The sequence below is a fragment of the Zophobas morio genome, unplaced genomic scaffold (genome assembly GCF_036711695.1).
Source record: "Zophobas morio isolate AGI-343-1 ecotype UQ-CSIRO unplaced genomic scaffold, CSIRO_AGI_Zmor_V1 ptg000021l, whole genome shotgun sequence".
NCBI lineage: Eukaryota > Metazoa > Arthropoda > Insecta > Coleoptera > Tenebrionidae > Zophobas > Zophobas morio.
In genome coordinates, this window is record NW_026972126.1 from 18,640,286 (window position 1) to 18,660,264 (window position 19,979).

The 19,979-nt window shown below is 32.0% G+C and overlaps 1 protein-coding gene across 3 annotated transcripts in view; it reads right to left on the reverse strand.

Moving 5' to 3' along the window:
- LOC135132661 (mediator of RNA polymerase II transcription subunit 13) overlaps nt 1-19,979 on the reverse strand; it is a 138,926-nt gene that overhangs the window by 87,018 nt on the left and 31,929 nt on the right. For all 3 annotated transcript variants that reach the window (XM_064060812.1, XM_064060811.1, XM_064060810.1), the window contains exon 2: nt 6,736-7,042. In XM_064060812.1, the coding sequence (XP_063916882.1) occupies nt 6,736-7,042 (307 nt within the window). The remainder of the gene's footprint in view (nt 1-6,735; nt 7,043-19,979) is intronic.

The following is a 19,979-nucleotide window of genomic DNA, read 5'->3' on the forward strand; positions in this document are numbered from 1 at the left end:
AGAGGTATGTAAGAAGTTATGTCAACAGGATTAGTTCGGATTGTGGGGCTTTTAATAAGATCTAGGGAATTTTCGCTCGACTTTTTGTGGGATGTTGTCGTTTCGTAGATTTGTTACCCAACGGTCAAAATAATACAAAAGTATCCTTAACTTGGCTTTATTTTAATTGGCGTGTGGAACGAAAAATATTGACAATGTTCACTGTCGAACCACTTAAAAAATACTCGGACCACAAACGACTAAGCGAAACTCCAACAAGTTGTGAACACTAACCTTCCATTAATTACTTCGCAGAGAGACTCAATTTATTGATTAAGTACTTTTTACGGTCGAATTCCCCCGAACCAAACCACGTGGAATTGTCCAGAATTAGTCAGAATCGACTCATTACACAAAATTAACAAGCGTTAAAACTAACATGACTCACACCGCACAATCCCGACCTTCCGATCTCCATCCATAAGGGTCGTTCCACGTCAATCGGCAAGGGTCTGAATCGCGACAAACCGACATACTTGACAGCTCACACCAAAGATAAGCAAAAACGGGTCATTCTGAAAGCGATACAACGCTTTTCGAGCCGAAACCTCGTTCCAGTCGGGCGCCAGTTTTTCTAAATTAAACAGCAATCCAGCATTCGTTCCTTAACCTAAAACTGCGCAAAATTAAAAGCCCCGCCTCCGGCCGAGCCGCCGCCCCTCCGATCACCCGACCCCACCGATAACATCTTCGGAGATGCCGTCACCATGACGACGCCGCGACGCCTCCGTGCCTTTTTCCCACGGCGGCGGCGGCCGCAAAAGGTCACAGTTGGAACGGCCAAAAATCGAGCCGGACACCGAATCGCGGACGGCGTCCTTCCGCCCCCCGGCCTGACGTCTCCTTTCGCCTGCCTTTCCGCGTCACGTACATCCGCCGCCGCCACCATCTGCAACCGATTTGGTCGACGGCCGCGCGTGGTGGCGGCGTATTGATCATGGGGTGGAGGGAAAGCGAGCGCGACGTCCGCCTGCCTCCTCGCAGCGTCGGTTTGCCTATCCCGTGTGTCGGACGGCGTCCCGACGCATCTCCGCGGGAATGTACAACGGAGGAACACCGGCGCCACCCACGCCCGGATTAGGCGCGCGGACTCTTCCTACGACCTCGGGATTTCGGATCGCCCGAAACCCCAAGGTTGCTCTACGAATTTGTATTTGTAATTCGCCAAAACTGTTTTTCATAACTTAGGGAAAACGTCGATTGGAACCCCCAAAGCGTAAGCGAGATTAAAAACGCGCCCTTTCACCGACGACCCCTCGCTCCGAGGGTGGATCGCCCCTCTTTTACTAACTCTACTACGAAGAAAGTAGTTACGGATTGTTTCGGCAAACTTTGTAGGAGATCCCGGAAAAGTTGTGATTTTTTCCTTGGACGGTACAGTCGTAGACAGAACTGAGGCGACACGCTGCATTGTTTGCGTCCTTGACGGATCGAAGCGACGCTCTATTGTTCGTACTTGTTGCAGACGGCTGCTAGATTTGCAGAATGTTTAAAGCTTTGATGTTTAAGCACGAGCCGACAAAGAATCTGTCAGAGGCCGGAAAGGCAGGTAATAATAATTTTACTTGGGTCAAAACTTGTTTAACAAAAGGATTAAAACACGAAACAGGTATATTAGGACAACTGGTGGACCTATCACTTTCAGGTAGACGTGGTTGGCTGTGAGTGGTTTTTAAATCGCGGGTAGTCGAGAAGTGCGGCGGTTATTAATGGCTATTTAAAATTTTGACAGCGGTTGACGTTTAAAATATACATCGGAAAAACGGTTTGGTGATTTCCGTTCGACGGACAGTCAATTAAAGACATTAATTTTAGAAACACCTAAAAAGCGTTTGCATTAATTGCCATTTGTTACCCTATTTAAAAAATTGAAGCCCCCTTTGACGCTTGTCATACATTCATAATCGCCAAACACACTACTTATCCGACTCTTGCCTCTTTAAATATTCGTTAGAAGTCTAATCTGTCATCATCCATGACATAACGCACACATCTCTCCCCTGCGCCTGCGGGCACACATTTAAATTGACTTCATGACTAACACATCAATTTACAATCTTCTCGATGTAGATCATCTGCATAACAATAATTCATTTCGCTTTGCGAAACAAACAAAAAAATACAGTTAAGGCGAACCTCTCACGAGCCGCCACTGAGTCATTCATAAAATCCTAATAAATTCCGTGCTTTTTAAACATGATAAATGATAGAAAGGAATGCAATTATGTTTAACAGTCGGCCATAAAACGTTCAATTTGTGAAAACAAAGCACCGAAACACGTGGAAAATCGGGAACGAATGTCGTAGTGTTGTTCGGGAAAGTTCGGCGGCTACGACAACTTTTAAACGGCAGGTGGTAAAAATGCTACTGTGGGAAAAGGCACCCCTCGTTTTGTCTATTTTCGTACGTGCTTTTATACCTACTAAGGCGGTGAAGTCTGGTTCACACCCGAGCAGAAAATGTACCATGTCGGATCGTGATTCTGCGGTTTCGATTTCAATACTACGAGTAGTGTGTTAATAACACACATACGTGATAAATGTCAACAAGCTAAAGCACAAGATGACGGTAAATATTGAGGCGAAACCGCATTTTACGTTATTAAAGTGTTAATTTTCGTCTAATATTTACATGTAGTATGCACTTTACAAATATAATTAAACGGGGATTTGAATTAATGTTTAATTTAAAACTAAATGTCACCTTTTGCACGATAAACGACGCATATCTTGGTGATTCACACATTTTCTCACTACTGTGTGACCTTGAAAACTGCGGGATATAAAGCAAATTAAACTAAAAAAATCCCAAATGTAAAAAAATGTTTTTAATACCAGAGCGTGAGCAAATTTTTGAATTTTATTTTTATTTTAATTTATTCGGGTTATCATAAAAAAAATTAGTTTGCAAAATTACATGTTACAGTTTTTCGATTTGCATTTTTGAATCTTTAATTTTTAAAATTTTCGGTTTCTGAATTTTTTGTTTTTTATTTTTCATTTTACCGATTTTTGAATTTTCATTTTCTCGATTTTTTATTTCTTTCAATGTCTCGATTTTATAATTTTTCGTTTGTTCAATTTTTCAATCTTCGATTTTTTGGTTCCTCGATTTCCCAGCTTTCAAACTTAGCGATTTTTCAATTTTTGGATTTTCCCATTTCTTTAATTTCCAATATTTCGACTTTATAATACATATTTAATTTTTTTAACTATAAAGTTTCTCAATTTTTCAACTTCAAAGTTTCTTAAATTTTAATCTTTCGATTTTTCAACTTTCTGATTCCACAATTTTTCAAGCGCATGATATCCAATTTTTAGATTTTTCAGTTTATTTTCTCGTTTTTTCGTTGCCAAATTAAAAACTATAATTTTGCAAAATTTTTCAATTATTCGATTTACAAATCGTCAAATTAGCAATTTTTCATTTTTGGAACTTCCAGTTTCTCAATTTTTAATTTCTTATTTTTCAATTTTTTGTTTCCCAAATTTTTCAAGTATTTGATTTCTAGTTTTAATTTTCCAGATTTTTTACTTCCATTTTTTCAATTTAATACCACAATTTTTCGTTTTTTCATTTCCTTCAGTTTTTCAATTTTTCAAATTTTCAATCTTTGATTTTTCAATTCTTCGATTTTCCAACTTTGAAATTTTTCGATTTTGCAATTTTTGGATTTTCCGTTTTATTTAATTTTCATTTTTTCGATTTGCATTTCTTAATTTCCTATTTTTAAATTTTTCAGTTTTCATCTTATACTTTCTCATTTTTGATATTTCAATTTCACAATTTTACGTTACAATTTTTTGATTCCAAAGAAAAATCGAAAAATTAAAAATTATATTTTCGTTTATTGAATTTTTGAAATTTTCGATCTTTGATTTTTATTTTTGCAATTTTTGAATTTTTTGATTTCTTTAATTTCCGAATTTACAATTTTCATTTTCTCGATTTTGTACTTTCCCAATTTTTAAGTTTCGATATTTCAATTTTTCAAGTTCTTGATTCCCAATTTTTAGATTTTTCAGTTTTCATTTTATACTTTCTCATTTTTGATATTTCAATTTTACAATTTTACGTTACAATTTTTCGATTCCAAAGAAAAATCGAAAAATTAAAAATTATATTTTCCTTTATTCAATTTTAGAAATTTTCAATCTTTGATTTTTTATTTTTGCAATTTTTGAGTTTCTCGGGTTTTTGATTTCTTTAATTTTCGAATTTACAATTTTCATTTTCTTGATTTTGTACTTTTTCAATTTTTCAGTTTTCATTTTATACTTTCTCGTTTTTTCATTCTTGATAGTTCAATTTTACAAATTTGCAACGTTCCAATTTTTTATTCGAAAAGTTGAAAATTGAGAAGTCACAAAATAAAAATTATAATTTTGCAATATTGCAGTTTTTCAGCTCCTCAACTTAAAAATTTTTCGATTTTTAGATTTACAAATCTTCAATTTAGCAATTTTTCGGTATTACGATTTTTCATTTTTTGAACTTTTTTGTTTCCCAAATTTTTCAAGCATTTGATTTCTGTTTTTCATTTTCCAGATTTTTTACTTCCATTTTTTCAATTTAATACCACAATTTTTCGTTTTTTCATTTCCTTCAATTTTTCAAATTTTCAATCTTTGATTTTTCAATTCATAGATTTTCCAACTTTGAAATTTTTCGATTTTGCAATTTTTGGATTTATTTAATTTTCATTTTTTCGATTTTAATTTCTTAATTTCCTATTTTTAAATTTTTCAGTTTTCATCTTATACTTTCTCATTTTTGATATTTCAATTTTACAATTTTACGTCACAATTTTTAGATTTTTCAGTTTTCATTTTATATTTTCTCGTTTTTTCATTCTTGATAGTTCAATTTTACAAATTGCAACGTTCCAATTTTTTATTCGAAAAGTTGAAAAATTGAGAAGTCGCAAAATTATAAATTATAATATTGCAATATTGCAGCTTTTCAGTTCCCCGACTTAAAAATTTATCAAAATTTCGATTTACAAATCTTCAATTTAGCAATTTTTCGATATTACAATTTTTCATTTTTTGAGCTTCCAGTTTCTCAATTTTTAATTTTCCGATTTGTAAATATTTGTGTCTCAAATTTTTTTGGTACATATTTGATTTCTGTTTTTCATTTTCCCGATTTTTATTTTCATTTTCCCGATTTTTTCTTTTCATTTTCTCGATTTAGTATCACAATTCCTCGTTTTTTCATTTGCTTCAGTTTTTTCAATTTTTCAAATTTTCAATCTTCGATTTTTCAATTCCTCGATTTTCCAACTTTAAAATTTTTCGATTTTGCATTTTTGGATTTTTCGATTTACTTAATTTTCATTTCATTTTTTCGATTTTAAATTCTTGACTTCCTATTTTTAAATTTTTCAGTTTTTATTTTATACTTTCTCATTTTTGATATTTCAATTTTACAATTTTACGTAACAATTTTTTGATTCCAAAGAAAAATCGAAAATTATTCAATTTTTGAAATTTAATTTCCAAAATTTCGACTTTACAATTATCATTTTACTCGATGTTGTACTTTTTCCATTTTTAAGTTTCGATATTTCAATTTTTCAAGTTCTTGATTTCCAATTTTTAGATTTTCAAAGTTTTCATTTTGTACCTTTTTGTTATATGATGTTTGATTTTTCAACATTACAAGTTTGCACTTTTTCCATTTTTTTTTTATTCGACAAATTGAACATTCAAAAACCAAATAATAGGACATAACTGGAAAATTGAAAAACTGAAAAAGAAAAATTGCAATCCAAAAACTGAAGAAACGAAAAATTAAAACACTGAAAAACTAAAAATCGACAAACTTAAAAAATTGATGAATCGAAAAATTGGAAAGAAGAAAAACCCAAGCGAATCGAAAAAATTGAAAGCCAAAAAAAATTGTAAAAACGAAAAGTCAAAATTAGAAAGTAGAATAAGTGTAACCTTGAAAGATGGAAAAATTGAAAAGTTAATTATCGAGGAACTGGAAAAATTAAAAATCGAAAAATTAAAAAATCGAGAAACTCGAATATCTAAAACGAACAATTAAAAGATTTAAAATTGAAACATCCAAACAAAAAGTTGCAAAATCTAATTGAAGAAAAAAAAATTGAAAAATCGTAAATCGAAAAATTGCGAAATTGAAAAACTGGAAAATTTAAAGTTAAAAACTCGAAAGGTTGCAAATCGAAAAGCAGAAGAAACAAAAAATTATAATAATTAAAATTGAAATTGAATAAGAATTGGGGAATTGAAAAATTCAAGTCAAAAAAGCTTATTGCGTCACTGGTTTTTACTCTATAGAGGTATCAGGAAAAAAAATCGCAAACAAATGTTATAATTAAAAAAAAAAACAAACATGGAACAAAACAAGTTTGATAAGATATTTTGTAATTTTTTGAATATTTTAACTAAGCAAACACGCTGGCACCATTTTTCCTTTGAAGAAAATTCCAAAGGTTTCACTTTTTATTTCGCTACTTTGAATTTAAAACAAGTTTCTTTCGTAACGTTATAAATTCATAATTACGTTTTTACATTATTCTTTCCGCCGAAAACAACGCCCACCATTCGAATTTTTTAAGCCCAACTTACACATTTAAAAACTCAGCAACCCAACCAGCACCTGGTCAAACTTCTCCGTCTCCTACACCCCCTAATCATCTATTTTTAACCAATCAACCGTCTTACCGGGAGTGTTGAGTTCCGGTGCGATAAGGACGCTCAGATCTGGTTCCTCTCCGTACCAGAATATCCACAGTTCCTTCGACGTCGACAAGCTGAGGGGTGGCGGCGGCGGCGGCCCCGGTTCGAACATATCGGTGCTTCGGGGCGTCGAAACGCGCCGCCAAACGCACAGGATGTCGGCGGCGAGGCATTTGGCGTAGCTACGGAGCACCGGGTCGTCGAGGAGCTCGCCGCCGCAGTGGCCGGGGGCGGCACCACCACCCAGCTCGCAGTAGACCAGCTTACGCCATTTGATGCCCGAGAGCTCCGTCTGAAACAAACCACACAAATTATAATAAAGCGTGCTCGCCCGAGCTGCGGCTGTGTAAGCGCGCCTTTACGGTAGGGGAAAGCGGGGAAATGGGAGCTTCTGTTACGAAAGCGTGGCGTTTTGCAACGTTACGGTGGGTGCGTAAGTCGATTCCACCAAGGTCTCACGATTGCATCCCCTCCATGGATTCCGTGTTTACGGTGTATTTATAACGTGGCATATTGTAACGGGAAAAACGATTTTTTTTTTGGTGGCGATCCAAATTGTGTACGTTTTATTCGATAGAGGAGGAAGGATCATTAATCATCGCCGTCTCGATGAGTACGAATTTGCTTTAGCTCACAATTGAACCGTTCATGAAGTATGAATAGGTCAACGACATCCGGAAGTAATCACAGTTAACTGGGCAACGAAGAAAGCTACTCTATTGTCTTCATCACCTTGTTTCTGGTGAAGAAATCGACGATGGGACTACTTAGATCGACTTTTAATTTTAAATTATTGTGGAGTTTTTTCTTGTTTACGAAAATGTACAATTGTGTCGTGATTGATCGACTGACCTTGCACATGGACGTGGAAATTTTATGCACTTTTTCTGAAATGTGTGTCAGACTAACTAAACTAAATTCAAGGTCTAAAACTTGAGCTCGAGAAGTTTAAAAAGTCCGTAACTACCGCCTAATTGACAATATAACCCGAGCGTTTAACGTCCTTTTAAGCACGGTCATGTTATATTCAAGCCGGTAAATCTCTTAAAACTCAAATGAAAAAGTAAAAGATTCATGCCAAATAAAGTGTCACGTTACACATTTCACGTGACGTCAGCGATATTTTGAAGGAGATGAATAAATCAATTTTATTAACGGAAACGGGGGACCGACTATCGCGCATTCCACACTAGAACACATCTTTCTCCGTCAATTTGGAAGCAAAAACCCTAGATTCCTTTGAAAACCACAAGATAACATCTATTAATCCATCCCTAACCCTGGAACCAATCCAAGCCCATTCAAATACTCAACAATACGTCAAATTATCTGATCAACCACCTTCACGTCAATCAGACGTTCCAAATAATTGTTGTGTGTATGTCAATCGTCAGATAGTAGAGATAACCCGTCACAACGTAGGTGGCACAGGTGATCCGATCGTGATACGTTCGGTTCGGTCTTCGGGCAATCCAAACGGTAATTCGATAGCGAGTGGTCCGACTTGACTTTTCACCGACTCTTGACTCCGAGTACCCCCTTATCGCACCTTCAGATTAAATTAAATTGTGTTACGTACGTTTACAATGCTTTGGAACAATAAAAACGCGAGATAACACCCAAATTGAGGAAAATCGGGCGATTACGTATCGCTTATCGCGTTATCTACTTGATGCACTCCTGCCAGCCATCCCAACGATATTTACTCTTCAATCTCTAGTGTCTAATTTAATTATAATAACCACCATCTTGGGTGTATTCTTCTACTGACGGGGTCACGCAAGGATCAAATCTTGGGCCTATTCTCTTCAACACATTTGTTAAAGATATTCCGAAGGTCAGTAATTTTAGACAAAATCACTACATTGAAATACACATTAGAAAAAACAAAGAATGGAATGGTTTGGAAAGGGCACAAATCCAAGGAATTCGGAGTAGAATGAGGTCTCAGACAAGGTGACCTGCTATCGACTGTACTGTTTAACTTGGTGCTAGAGGTGATTACTAGAGAGAGTAAAGTTAGGACTGAAAAAGTTTATTTGGACAGAACTTCTTTTGACTTTCATTTTTTTTTTTTAATGATAAAAATTGGTGATACGTCATTTTGCATTAATACAAACGCATTATTCTGCGAAACCATGAACTCAGAACAGGAAGCAGAAACGGCCGACGGTCACAATTTATTATTGTTTCTGCTTGTTTGATAACTTTCACAATTTTCTGAATGCAAAAAAAATTCTTAGCATATTTGTAATTAATGAAAAAATGAGATTTTCTTAAAACAAAAAAATTGCTACAAGGTTATTAACCAACAAAAACAGAACAGATCCAAGAGGGACAAGAATGTAGATTTGAAAAGGTTAAAAAACGAAAATGAAGAAGTACAGGAAGTGAGAAGATCTATATATGAAACCTCAAATAACTATATATACCGGGTGATCTTTTTGAATTTCGATCTAGTTAACCAAGAATTTGTGAACAGAACAAATTCGGCCGAAAAGTAGGTCGTAATTTGACACAATTTGTAATCTTAAAAAATTAGTCGAAGATTATTTCGGCACAAATTCACGCCTGAAATATAAGTCAAAATCCCGGTTTTTTTAAAAATTAAAAAATAACAATACGAAATATATTTGACCAACTGGAAAAAATAGCCCCTCAGCAATAATTACATGCTTAACTACAAGTGCTTATGTTTATACATCGGAAGAATGTCACGTAGAAATTTCTTTGATTTTAATGAATTTGTCCCTTAATAACAAAGACGTGCATATTCTCAAATTCTCAAAGAAATTAAGTGACTCGTTCTTAACTTTACCAATAAAAAATTAGATAGTGATTCATTTTAGGAAATTTATTTTATCTAATAAAAATAAGGAGGTTTGTACCGAACGTGCGACCACAAGTCCCGGTGGCAAAATATGTACAAAATTTGACAACAATCGGTCCAGTAGTTTCGAAGATTATCCGGGTAATAAAAATCGACACAGACAGACAGATGGAAACGGGAGATCACGTTTCATACTCTCAGGGTCTTGAAACGTCGAGAAAACATGAAACTGGGAAGTCGCCCGATGAACTCGATTACTATACTTCCTTAGCTTACGCCCAGGAAGTAAAAATTATAAAATTTTAATAAATGAAAAAATGAAAAGAAAAAAATTGTGATTAGGTCTGTTCTTAAAAATGCGCAATGTTGTGATAAATTCGCAATTTCACAACATATTCTAAATATAGGTTGTCTGTAGCTGAACGCTGAAAACTAGGTTATGTTACTAACTCCTGTTCATGTTGAAACTTAACAATTTATTTCTTAGTAAATCAAATTTACATGACTAAATACATGCAGCGATTATGGAAAAATAATTCCGGCGCAACTTAACTGGATTCTCAACATTCACTGGACTCGACTCGTTGATTAAATAATGCTCGTTCCCGAAAGTGGCCTCTATTTAAACCGATGGTTCCTTCTAGAGATTCCGTGATCGAGGTCTTTCTGGAATACCCATCGCGACTTCCGCTTCCAGACTTTTCTTTAGCGAACGCCGCTCGGCCGCCGTCACCAACGATGAATCACCCATCATCGCCACACATACTAGAAAACCCATAGGCGTGGTACCGGAGCGACGTATGGGTTTATTTCGTAACAATATTATGTGCGCTCAGACATCTTATTATTTAATCTAATACCTAATGAATAAGTTGTAGTCTTAATTTTGAACAAAACCAAGATAATTATCCGAATATCGTAAGCACTGTAGATTCCAATAAGGATAGTTAAAGGAAAAATTAATTATGCAAGTGGATTTTTTAATTTTTAACAAAACGTCAGCCGACGGCTGCTCTTTATGTAGGTGGCTGACTGGCTGCAAGTCATAAATTACTGGATCTCTAAAACCAAATTAAAAACAAATACATTTCATTTTCGTTTACATTTAGGCCACAAGGAGCCCCTTAATTTGGAGGCCCTGATGCTCCAAAATCCTTATAAATCTGCCTCTGGCCGGACGCCGCACAAGTACGGGCAATGTACATTTAGAGCAGGTAACCAACGGGAAAAATGGCCTCTCAGCAACATGTATAACTTGAAATGTTCATGTTTATATACTCAGTGACATGGAAATCAGTACACCCAGTAACAGTAAGCATATTTTAATAATTTTTTATACACGTGGTTACTAGGACAATTGAAGTAAATGATCAAAATTTGAAATGATTCAAAAACATTACGTCTTGATGGTCCCGGACCAAAATTTTCGAAAAATTCAGTTTGAAATGACATTTTTTCAAATAATAAAAATTGTCAATTTTCATTTTATCAGTTCTGGAAAAATTATTGGAATTTTTGATGATATGAAGCCCAAAGTTGTAATCTATAAGAACCAGTTGAAATCTACAAGAAAATGTCTTTGAGTAATTTTCAATTCATGCTCGAAAAACGCTGAAAAAATTTATACAGCGGACGAGGATATTGAAAATTTTAAGTTTTTGAAAAATTGCGTAAAAATACTCAAGAGATTTTGGGATATAAATCTCGACAGGTTATTTGAAAAACAGAAAGTATTAATACCCCCGGACCAAAATTTTTGAAAAATTTGGTTTCAAAATGAATTTTTGCCTCGAAAATTGTCAATTTTTCATTTGATCAATTCTGGTAAAATTGTTGGATTTTTCGAAAAAATGGAACCGAAAATAATTTCCCAAACTGGAAAAATGGAAAAATCGAACGATTAAAAATTTAGAACTTTAAAAATCGAAAAAGGGCAAAATCAAGAAGAAAACGAAAATACTGTAAAATCCAAATATTGAAATTGAAAATTTAAAAATTGGAACACAGAGGGGAATTGAAAAATCAAAAATAAAAATTTTGAAAAATTGAATAAACGAAAAATTATAAAATCGAAAGAAACATTTAAAAAATAAAGGAAATGAAAAAACGGGAAAATGATAATAAAAAAATTGGGAAAAGGAAAAATAAAAACCAAGAACTTTAAAAATTAGGTCACCGAAAATTGAAAACTGTTTTCGCTTTTAACGTTTCTCAATTTTTAATCTTTCGATTTTTGAATTTTTAGTTTCTTCAATTTTCCAAGCTCACGACTTCCAATGTTTGGATTTTTCAGTTTTCACTTTATACTTCCTCTTTTTTTCATTTTTGATACTTCAACTTTACAATTTTCGATTTTTTTGATTCAGAAAGTTGAAAACTGAGAAATCGAGAAACTGAAAAATCGAAAAATTGCGAAATCAAAAAACCGAAAAAACGAAAAATTGAAACATTGGAAAACAAATAATAGAAAAATTTGAACGTCGAAAAATTAGAAAGTCCAAAAATTGAAAAATCGAATAAATGAAAAAGTTTTAAAATCTAGTAATTAAAAACTGGAAAAATTGTAAATTCCTAAAATTGCAAAAACGAAAATTTTATCAGTTCTGGAAAAATTATTGGAGTTTTTGATGATATGAAGCCCAACGTTGTAATCAACAAGAACCAGTTGAAATCTACAAGAAAATGTCTGAATAATTTTCAATTCATGCTCGAAAAACGCTGAAAAAATTTATACGGTGGAAGATATTAAAAATTTTTCGGGATATAAATCACGACAGATTATTTGAAAAACAGGAAGTATTAATGCCCCCGGAGCAAAATTTTTGAAAAATTTGATTTCAAAATTAATGCTTTGCCTCGAAAATTGACATTTTTTCATTTGATCAATTCTGCCAAAATTGTTGGATTTTTCGAAGAAATGGAACCGAACATAATTTCTACAAATCTGACTTCATAAAAAAATGTCCTTGGTTAATTTTCGAAGGACAAAAAACTTTTTTTTTTATTTTTTCGGTAGTTTCGAAGATTATCTTAATTATCGTAGCAGGTACTAACCCCGCCCACCCACACTTTTTTTTCTTACAGGGTATGTTATTTGCCAAAATCAGCCTTATCTTGGCAAGTACTAATAAAATTTTTAAAATATTCTTACTATTACTGAGTGTTCTGATTTCCTTTGTCACTTAATATACATAGGAAAAATGTCACGCAGAAATTTGTTTGATTTGAATGAGTTTATCGCGTTAAAACAGAGGATCAAAGTTATTAATAAGCGTCAATCGAACAAAATGGTATGCGTATTTTCACATTCTTAATTTAATCAATAAAAAATTACAGAGTGATTAATTTTATTAAATTTATTGTATCTAATGAAAAAAAAATGTTGGTAAAGAACAAGCATACACAGAAGTAAAAATTCACACGGTATAAGACCGCAAAGAATATTTCTTTACCACATTATAACCATCTGTCCGTGTTAACTCCCCCGAACACTACAATTTCAGCCTCACCGTTCTGCCAACATCTCCATCAACGCAAATTTTTCGAAACCGGCCCGCCCCAACCCCGAAAACGTTCGTCCACTCGCCACTCGAGGCAGATTACCTCCCATAAACGGGTTGTTAACCAGAAGGGTGAGGCAGGCAAGCGGCCAAAACGTTCGTTGCTCCGCTCCTGCGGCGGCGGCACGGCGTCGACTCGAGCAACCTGTTGCTGTTGGCACGGCTCGGCCTCCTGCCATCATGCATACATATCTATCCTGTGTAACGTCGAGCAGTGTTGCCACACGTCATACACGTACAACCCCGAGAATTAATTCGATTGAAGTACGGCATGTTACGTGCCGGGAGATAGTGTAGATGCCGAAACGGCTGCGTCCATGTGTTCGCTGTTTGTCGACGCCTAGATAATGCGCGATAATGAATAATAATTTGGGCTGAGCTGTCGCAGGCTTATTGTTATAATTAAACGGTGACGGGAGGCGATCACGTGGCACGCGACAAGACAAAATATTAGAAAGTGTGGACGAAGGCGAGCTGCTGCGATAAGCTTATCGCGGAATTGTCGTATAAACAATCCGGCGTTTGTGTGTTGACAAATTGGATTAAAATTGCGACGGTTAAATTGTGGAGTTAGTTGATAAATAACCTGGCGAATGCGCTTTAATTGGGTCGTAGTTGGGTGTTTATTGTCCTGCTGGCTGTCAAACGAGAAATTTCATTCAAAAAAGCACAAACAAGTACTTTTAAAAATTCGATATTTGCCAAGTTCCGCTAATGACACCGCTTATAGATAAATATACTTTATTCGTGCAATGGACAATTCGCTCGAAAAATTGGTCGAAGGTTATTTCGACAGAACTCCCTCGCCCCTGAAGTAGAGTCCAATATATTCCGCTTCTTGGAAAAATTTAATTTTTTGGGGTTTTTGGTTTCTGATGGTTTTTTGTCTTCAATTTTTCAATTCCTCAATTTTTAAATTTTTTGTTTCTTCAGTTTTCAATTAGCAATATTTTGGGTTTTCAAGTTTAAAGTTTGCAGTCTTTCAATTTTGCAATTTTTCGATCTAAGTTGCAATTTTTCGGTGTTATATTTTCTTTATTTTTACAATTTTTCTGTTTTTCATTGTTGATTTTTTTTCCTCAATTTTACAATTGCTAAATCTTCGGATTTTTATTTTTCAATTTTCTAACTTTAGATGTTTCAATTTATCAATTTGCCATTTTTTGTTTCGGTATTTTATTTTCTTTGTTTTTTCAGTTAGTCAATGTTTAGAATTCTCAATTATTTAATTTGTAATTTTTCAATTTTCAAATTTTAGATTTTTTAATTTTTCGTTTTTTCAATTTTTGAATTGCAATTTTTAATAGATGTTTTCTTAAATATTTCACTTTTTAATTTTACAATTTTATAATTTTTCCATTTTTCAATTATGTATCGGAATTTAAAATTTTTCATTTATTCCACTTTTCAAATCCTTAAATTTTTCATTTCTTCAAATTTTCGATTTGCAATTTTTTGTTTCGGTTTTTTATGTGCTTTATTTCTATAATTTTTCAATAGTTCAATGAACCAATTTTATAAAATTTGTTTGTTTAATTTCAATTCTTCTGAATTTTTTGTTTTTTTTTTTTTCAATTTTGCAATGAGTAATTTTTCAACTTTTCACTGTTTGATTTTATATTTTTTCTTTTTTTTTAATGTGAAATTTTTCAATTTTTGGATTTTAAAATTTTTCAGTTTTCGATTTTTCAATTCTTCAATTGTAGGTTTTTAAATTTTTCGTTCCTTCAATTTTTGATCTGCAATTTTTCTAGTTTTCTTTTTAAGTATGTATCGCCTCTGCCATTTCTATTCGAAGGCCAGATCGTATTTTTGGTAACGTTCACATTCATACCACTTTCTAACTAAAAGCCGTTCTCAAGCAATTGAAAGCTGTTACCAATTGCTAAATTTTAAGCAAAATCAACAGGTTGTGTTTCAATACATATAGCAAAGACAATAATAATTATTAATGATTATTAATAACTTTTAAAATTTTTCATCTTTTTAAATCTTATAATTTTAAAATTTTTCCATTTTTTAAATATTGGATTTTACAACTTTTTCATTTATTCGGTTTTTCAATGTTTCGATTTTTAATTGTGGAGTTTCTCGCTATTTAATTTATAATTTTTCGATCTTCCGAAGTTACACTTTTTGGACTTTGCAATTTTAACGGTTCTATAATTTTTCGATTTCACAATTTTTAGGTTTCCCAATTTTTCGATTCTATTCGTTTTTTCTTCTTTTTCGTTTCATTAATATTCTCGAATTTTTAACTGTCTGGATTTTTAGTTTTTCAATGTTTCAATTTTTGGTTTTTGATTTTTTCGATTTTTACTTTTATTTTTTTAAACTGTTACGAGATCAAAAATGAAAAAACAAAAAAGTATTAAAAAAAGAAAATGAAAATCCCAAAATTAGAAATCCAAAACTGGAAAATTGGGAAAATCGAACGATTAAAAATTGAGGACTTTAAAAATCGAAAAAGGGCAAAATCAAGAAGAAAACGAAAATACTGTAAAATCCAAATATTGAAATTTAAATAAATACAGAAATGTAAATTTCAAAAATTGCAAAATTGAAAAATTTAAAAATTGGAACATCGGGGAACTGAAAAATCAAAAATTAAAATTTTGAAAAATTGAATAAACAAAAAAATTATAAAATCGAAAGAAACATCGAAAAAAAAGGAAATGAAAAAACGAGAAAATGAAAATTAAAAAATTGAGAAAAGGACAAATAAAAACCAAGAACTTGAAAAATTGGGTCACTGAAAAATCGAAAATTGAAAAACTGCTCAATTTTTCGTTTTTAACGTTTCTCAATATTTAATCTTTCGGTTTTTGAATTTTTGGTTTCTTCAGTTTTCCAAGCTCTTGACTTCCAATGATTAGATTTTTCAGTTTTCACTTTATACTTCCTCTTTTTTTCAATTTTGACATTTCAATTTTACAATTTTCCATTTTTTTGATTCAGAAAGTTGAAGAGATGAGAGAGAAATCGAAACACTGAAAAATCGAAAAATTGCGAAATCGAAAAACCGAAGAAACGAAAAATTAGAAAAACCAAAAATTGTAAAATCAAATAAATGAAAAAGTTTTAAAATCTAATAATCGAAAAACGGAAAAATTCTAAACTCGTAAAATTTGAAAAACGAAAATTTTTGTAATTTATAATTATGTATTACATATTTAAAACGAAAACTAGAAAAAATCAAAAATTGAAGAAACCAAAAATTGAAAAATCTAAAAGTCAAAAAAAAACAAAAATTAAAAATCTAAGATTGACAACCGAAAAATTGAAAAATCCTAAACTTGAGATAAAAAATTGAGAAATTTAAAAATCGAAAAATTGCAAAATCGAGAAGAAAACGAATTATTGTAAAATCCAAATATTGAAAATTAAAGAAATAAAGAAATTCATAAATTTTAAAAATTGCAAAATTGGAACATCGGGTAAATTCAAAAATCAAAGATTAAAATTTAGAAAATTGAACAACCGAAAAATTATAAAATCGAAAGAAACATTGAAAAATAAAAGGAAATAAAAAAACGAGAAAATGAAAATAAAAAAATCGGGAAAACGAAAAATAAAAACCAAACGCTTGAAAAATTGAAAAACTGAAAAATCGAAAGTTTAAAAACTGTTCAGTTTTTCGCTTTTAACGTTTCCCAATTTTTTTTTAATCTTTCGATTTTTGAATTTTTGGTTACTTCTATTTTTCAAGCTCTTGACTTTCAATTTTTAGATCTCAGTTTTCATTTTATACTTCCCCATTTTTTCATTTTTGATATTCCAAATTTTCGGAAAGTTGAAAAATTGAGAAATCGAAAAGCTGAAAAATTGAAAATTTGCGAAATCGAATAATTACAAATCGAAAAACCGAAAAACCAAAAATTGAGACATTGAAAAAATTAAAATTGAAAAAATTAATGAATCCAAAATTTGGAAAGAAGAAAAAATGAAATGAATGGCAAAATTCATCAAAATTAAAAATTAAAACACAAAAAACTGAAAAAGTTTTAAATTCCAGTAACTGAAAAATGGAAAAATTCTAAATCGTAAAAGTGGAAAAATGAAACTTTTTGAAATTTATAAGTATGAAGAAACGAAAAATTGAAAAATCAAGAAACTGAAAAATCAAAAATTGAAACAACGAAAAGTCAAAAGATCTCAAATTGAAAACCGAAAGATTGAAAAATCGAAAAATTGCAAAATCGAGAAGAAAACGAAATATTGTAAAATCCAAATATTGTAAATTAAAGAAATAAAGAAATTCATAAATTTTAAAAATTGCAAAATTGGAAAATCGGGGAAATTGAAAAATCAAAGATTAAAATTTAGAAAACTGAACAAACGAGAAAATGAAAATAAAAAAATTGGTCTAAAGAGTTTAGACAGTACTTCCCTCGCTGTCGGAAACGTGACGACTGCATATCTATATTATTTTTTTTCGCAGTAGATTTCATTTTTTTTTTGAGTCACCCGGTATATGCAAATTCAAAAAATATGAATGAAATGATGAACTACAAGTACAGACTCATCATATTTTGTATATTCTAGATAGGATTTATTCGGCAAACTTTTGAGCTGACGTCATCAGTTTTTTGTAGAAGATAACCAAATATATTTTGACTAAAAATGTATTATGCTCTTTATAACCTTAAAACATTTGCAAGATTTTAAAACATTCGGTTCTGGAGTTCCTGATTAAATCAATAAAATACATTTACCCATTCATTAATTTTTTGGGTCAACCTGTATATGCAAATCCAAAAACTATGAATGGAATGATAAATCACAAGAAAAGACTCATCATATTTTGTACATTTTTGATAGGATTTTTTCAGCAAAATTTAGGGGTGACGTCATAAATTTTTTTAGGGGGGATAAATACATTTTGAACAAAAGTTTACCATGCTTATGATAACTTTAAAATATCTCCAAGATTTCAAAGCATTCGGTTTTGTAATTCCTGATTAAATCGATAAAATAAATTCACGCATTCATTAATTTTTTTTGAGTCACTCTGTATATGCAAATCCAAAAATATGAATGGAATGATAAATTACAAGTACAGACTCCTCATATTTTGTCCAGTTTAGATAGAATTTATTCGGCAAACTTTCGAGCTGACGTCATCAATTTTTTGGAGCGGATAAGCAAAAATATTTTGACTAAACATTTATTATGCTCTTTATAACCTTAAAACATCTGCAAGATTTCAAAGCATTCGCTTTTGTAGTTTCTGAGTAAATCAGTAAAATAAATTTACGCATTCATTAATTTTTTTGAGTCACCCTGTATATGCAAATCCAAAAAATATGAATGGAGTGATAGATCACAAGTACAGACTCATCATATTTTGTACATTTTAGATATGATTTATTCCACAAACTTTTGAGCTGACGTCATCAAGTTTTTGGAGGGGATAAGCAAATATTTTTTGACTAAAGATTTATGATGCTCTTTATAGCCTTAAAACATCTGCAACATTTCAAAGCATTCTGGTTAGCAGATTAAAAATTAAATTTCAAAATGTTGTTTTATAATTTTGATTTTTTTTCCAAAAATCTGGACGTTTCGGGTGAAAAGTCGATTCAGAGTTGTAAACTACATGTGTAGGACTATGTTATTTTATACAATTGAAAACCCATTTACTATGTACAATTTTGAAGTGACGTCATCGCTTTAGTGGTGGGGATGATTCGACAAATTTTGGTTAGCGTTTTACCATCTACATGATATTCTTAATATAAGTACAAAATTTCACAACAATCGGTCGAGTACTTTCGGAGATTATCTGTCTAATAAAAATCCGGGACAACAGACGGACAGACGGACAGACGGACAGACGGACGGACAGACGGACAGACGGACGGACAGACGGACAGACGGACGGACAGACGGACGGACAGACGGACAGACAGACGGAAATGGGAGACCTATTTCTTCGTTTTCTAGGGGTCATGAAAGATCGAGAAAACGTAAAAGTAGAGAGTCGGCCGACGGACTCGATTACAATACTTCCTTTGCTTACGCTCGGGAAGTAAAAATCGGGAAAACGAAAAATAAAAACCAAAAACCTTAAAAATTGGAAAACTGAAAAATCGAGAGTTTAAAAACTGCTCAGTTTTTCGCTTTTAACGTTTCTCAATTTTTTAAATCTTTCGATTGTTGAATTTTTGGTTACTTCTATTTTTCAAGCTCTTGACTTCCAATTTTTAGATTTTTCAGTTTTCATTTTATACTTCCCCATTTCTTCATTTTTGATATTTCAAATTTTCGGAAAGTTGAAAAATTGAGAAATCGAAAAGCTGAAAAATTGAAAATTTGCGAAATCGAATAATTGCGAATCGAAAAACCGAAAAACGGAAAACTGAGACATTGAAAAACTAAAAATTGAAAAAATGAATGAATCCAAAATTTGGAAAGAAAAAATGAAATGAATGGCAAAATTCATCAAAATTATAAAATCGAAAAACTGCAACATTAAGAGATCGAAAAATTAAAACACAAAAAACTGAAAAAATTTTAAAATCCAGTAACTGTAAAATGGAAAAATTCTAAATCGTAAAATTGGAAAAATGAAACTTTTTGAATTTATAAGTATGAAGAAACGAAAAACTGAAAAATCAAGAAACTGAAAATTCAAAAATTGAAACAACGAAAAATCAAAAGATCTCAAATTGAAAACCGGAAAATTAAAAAACTTCACACTAAAAAAAGAAAAACTATAAAATAAAAAAAAATTGTAAAATCGACGAAAAAGAAAAAACAAAAAATTGTGATATCATAAAATTGGTCGGGGTTAAATTAAATTAGAAAATGTTAAGACAATTTTGACCGTTTTTCTC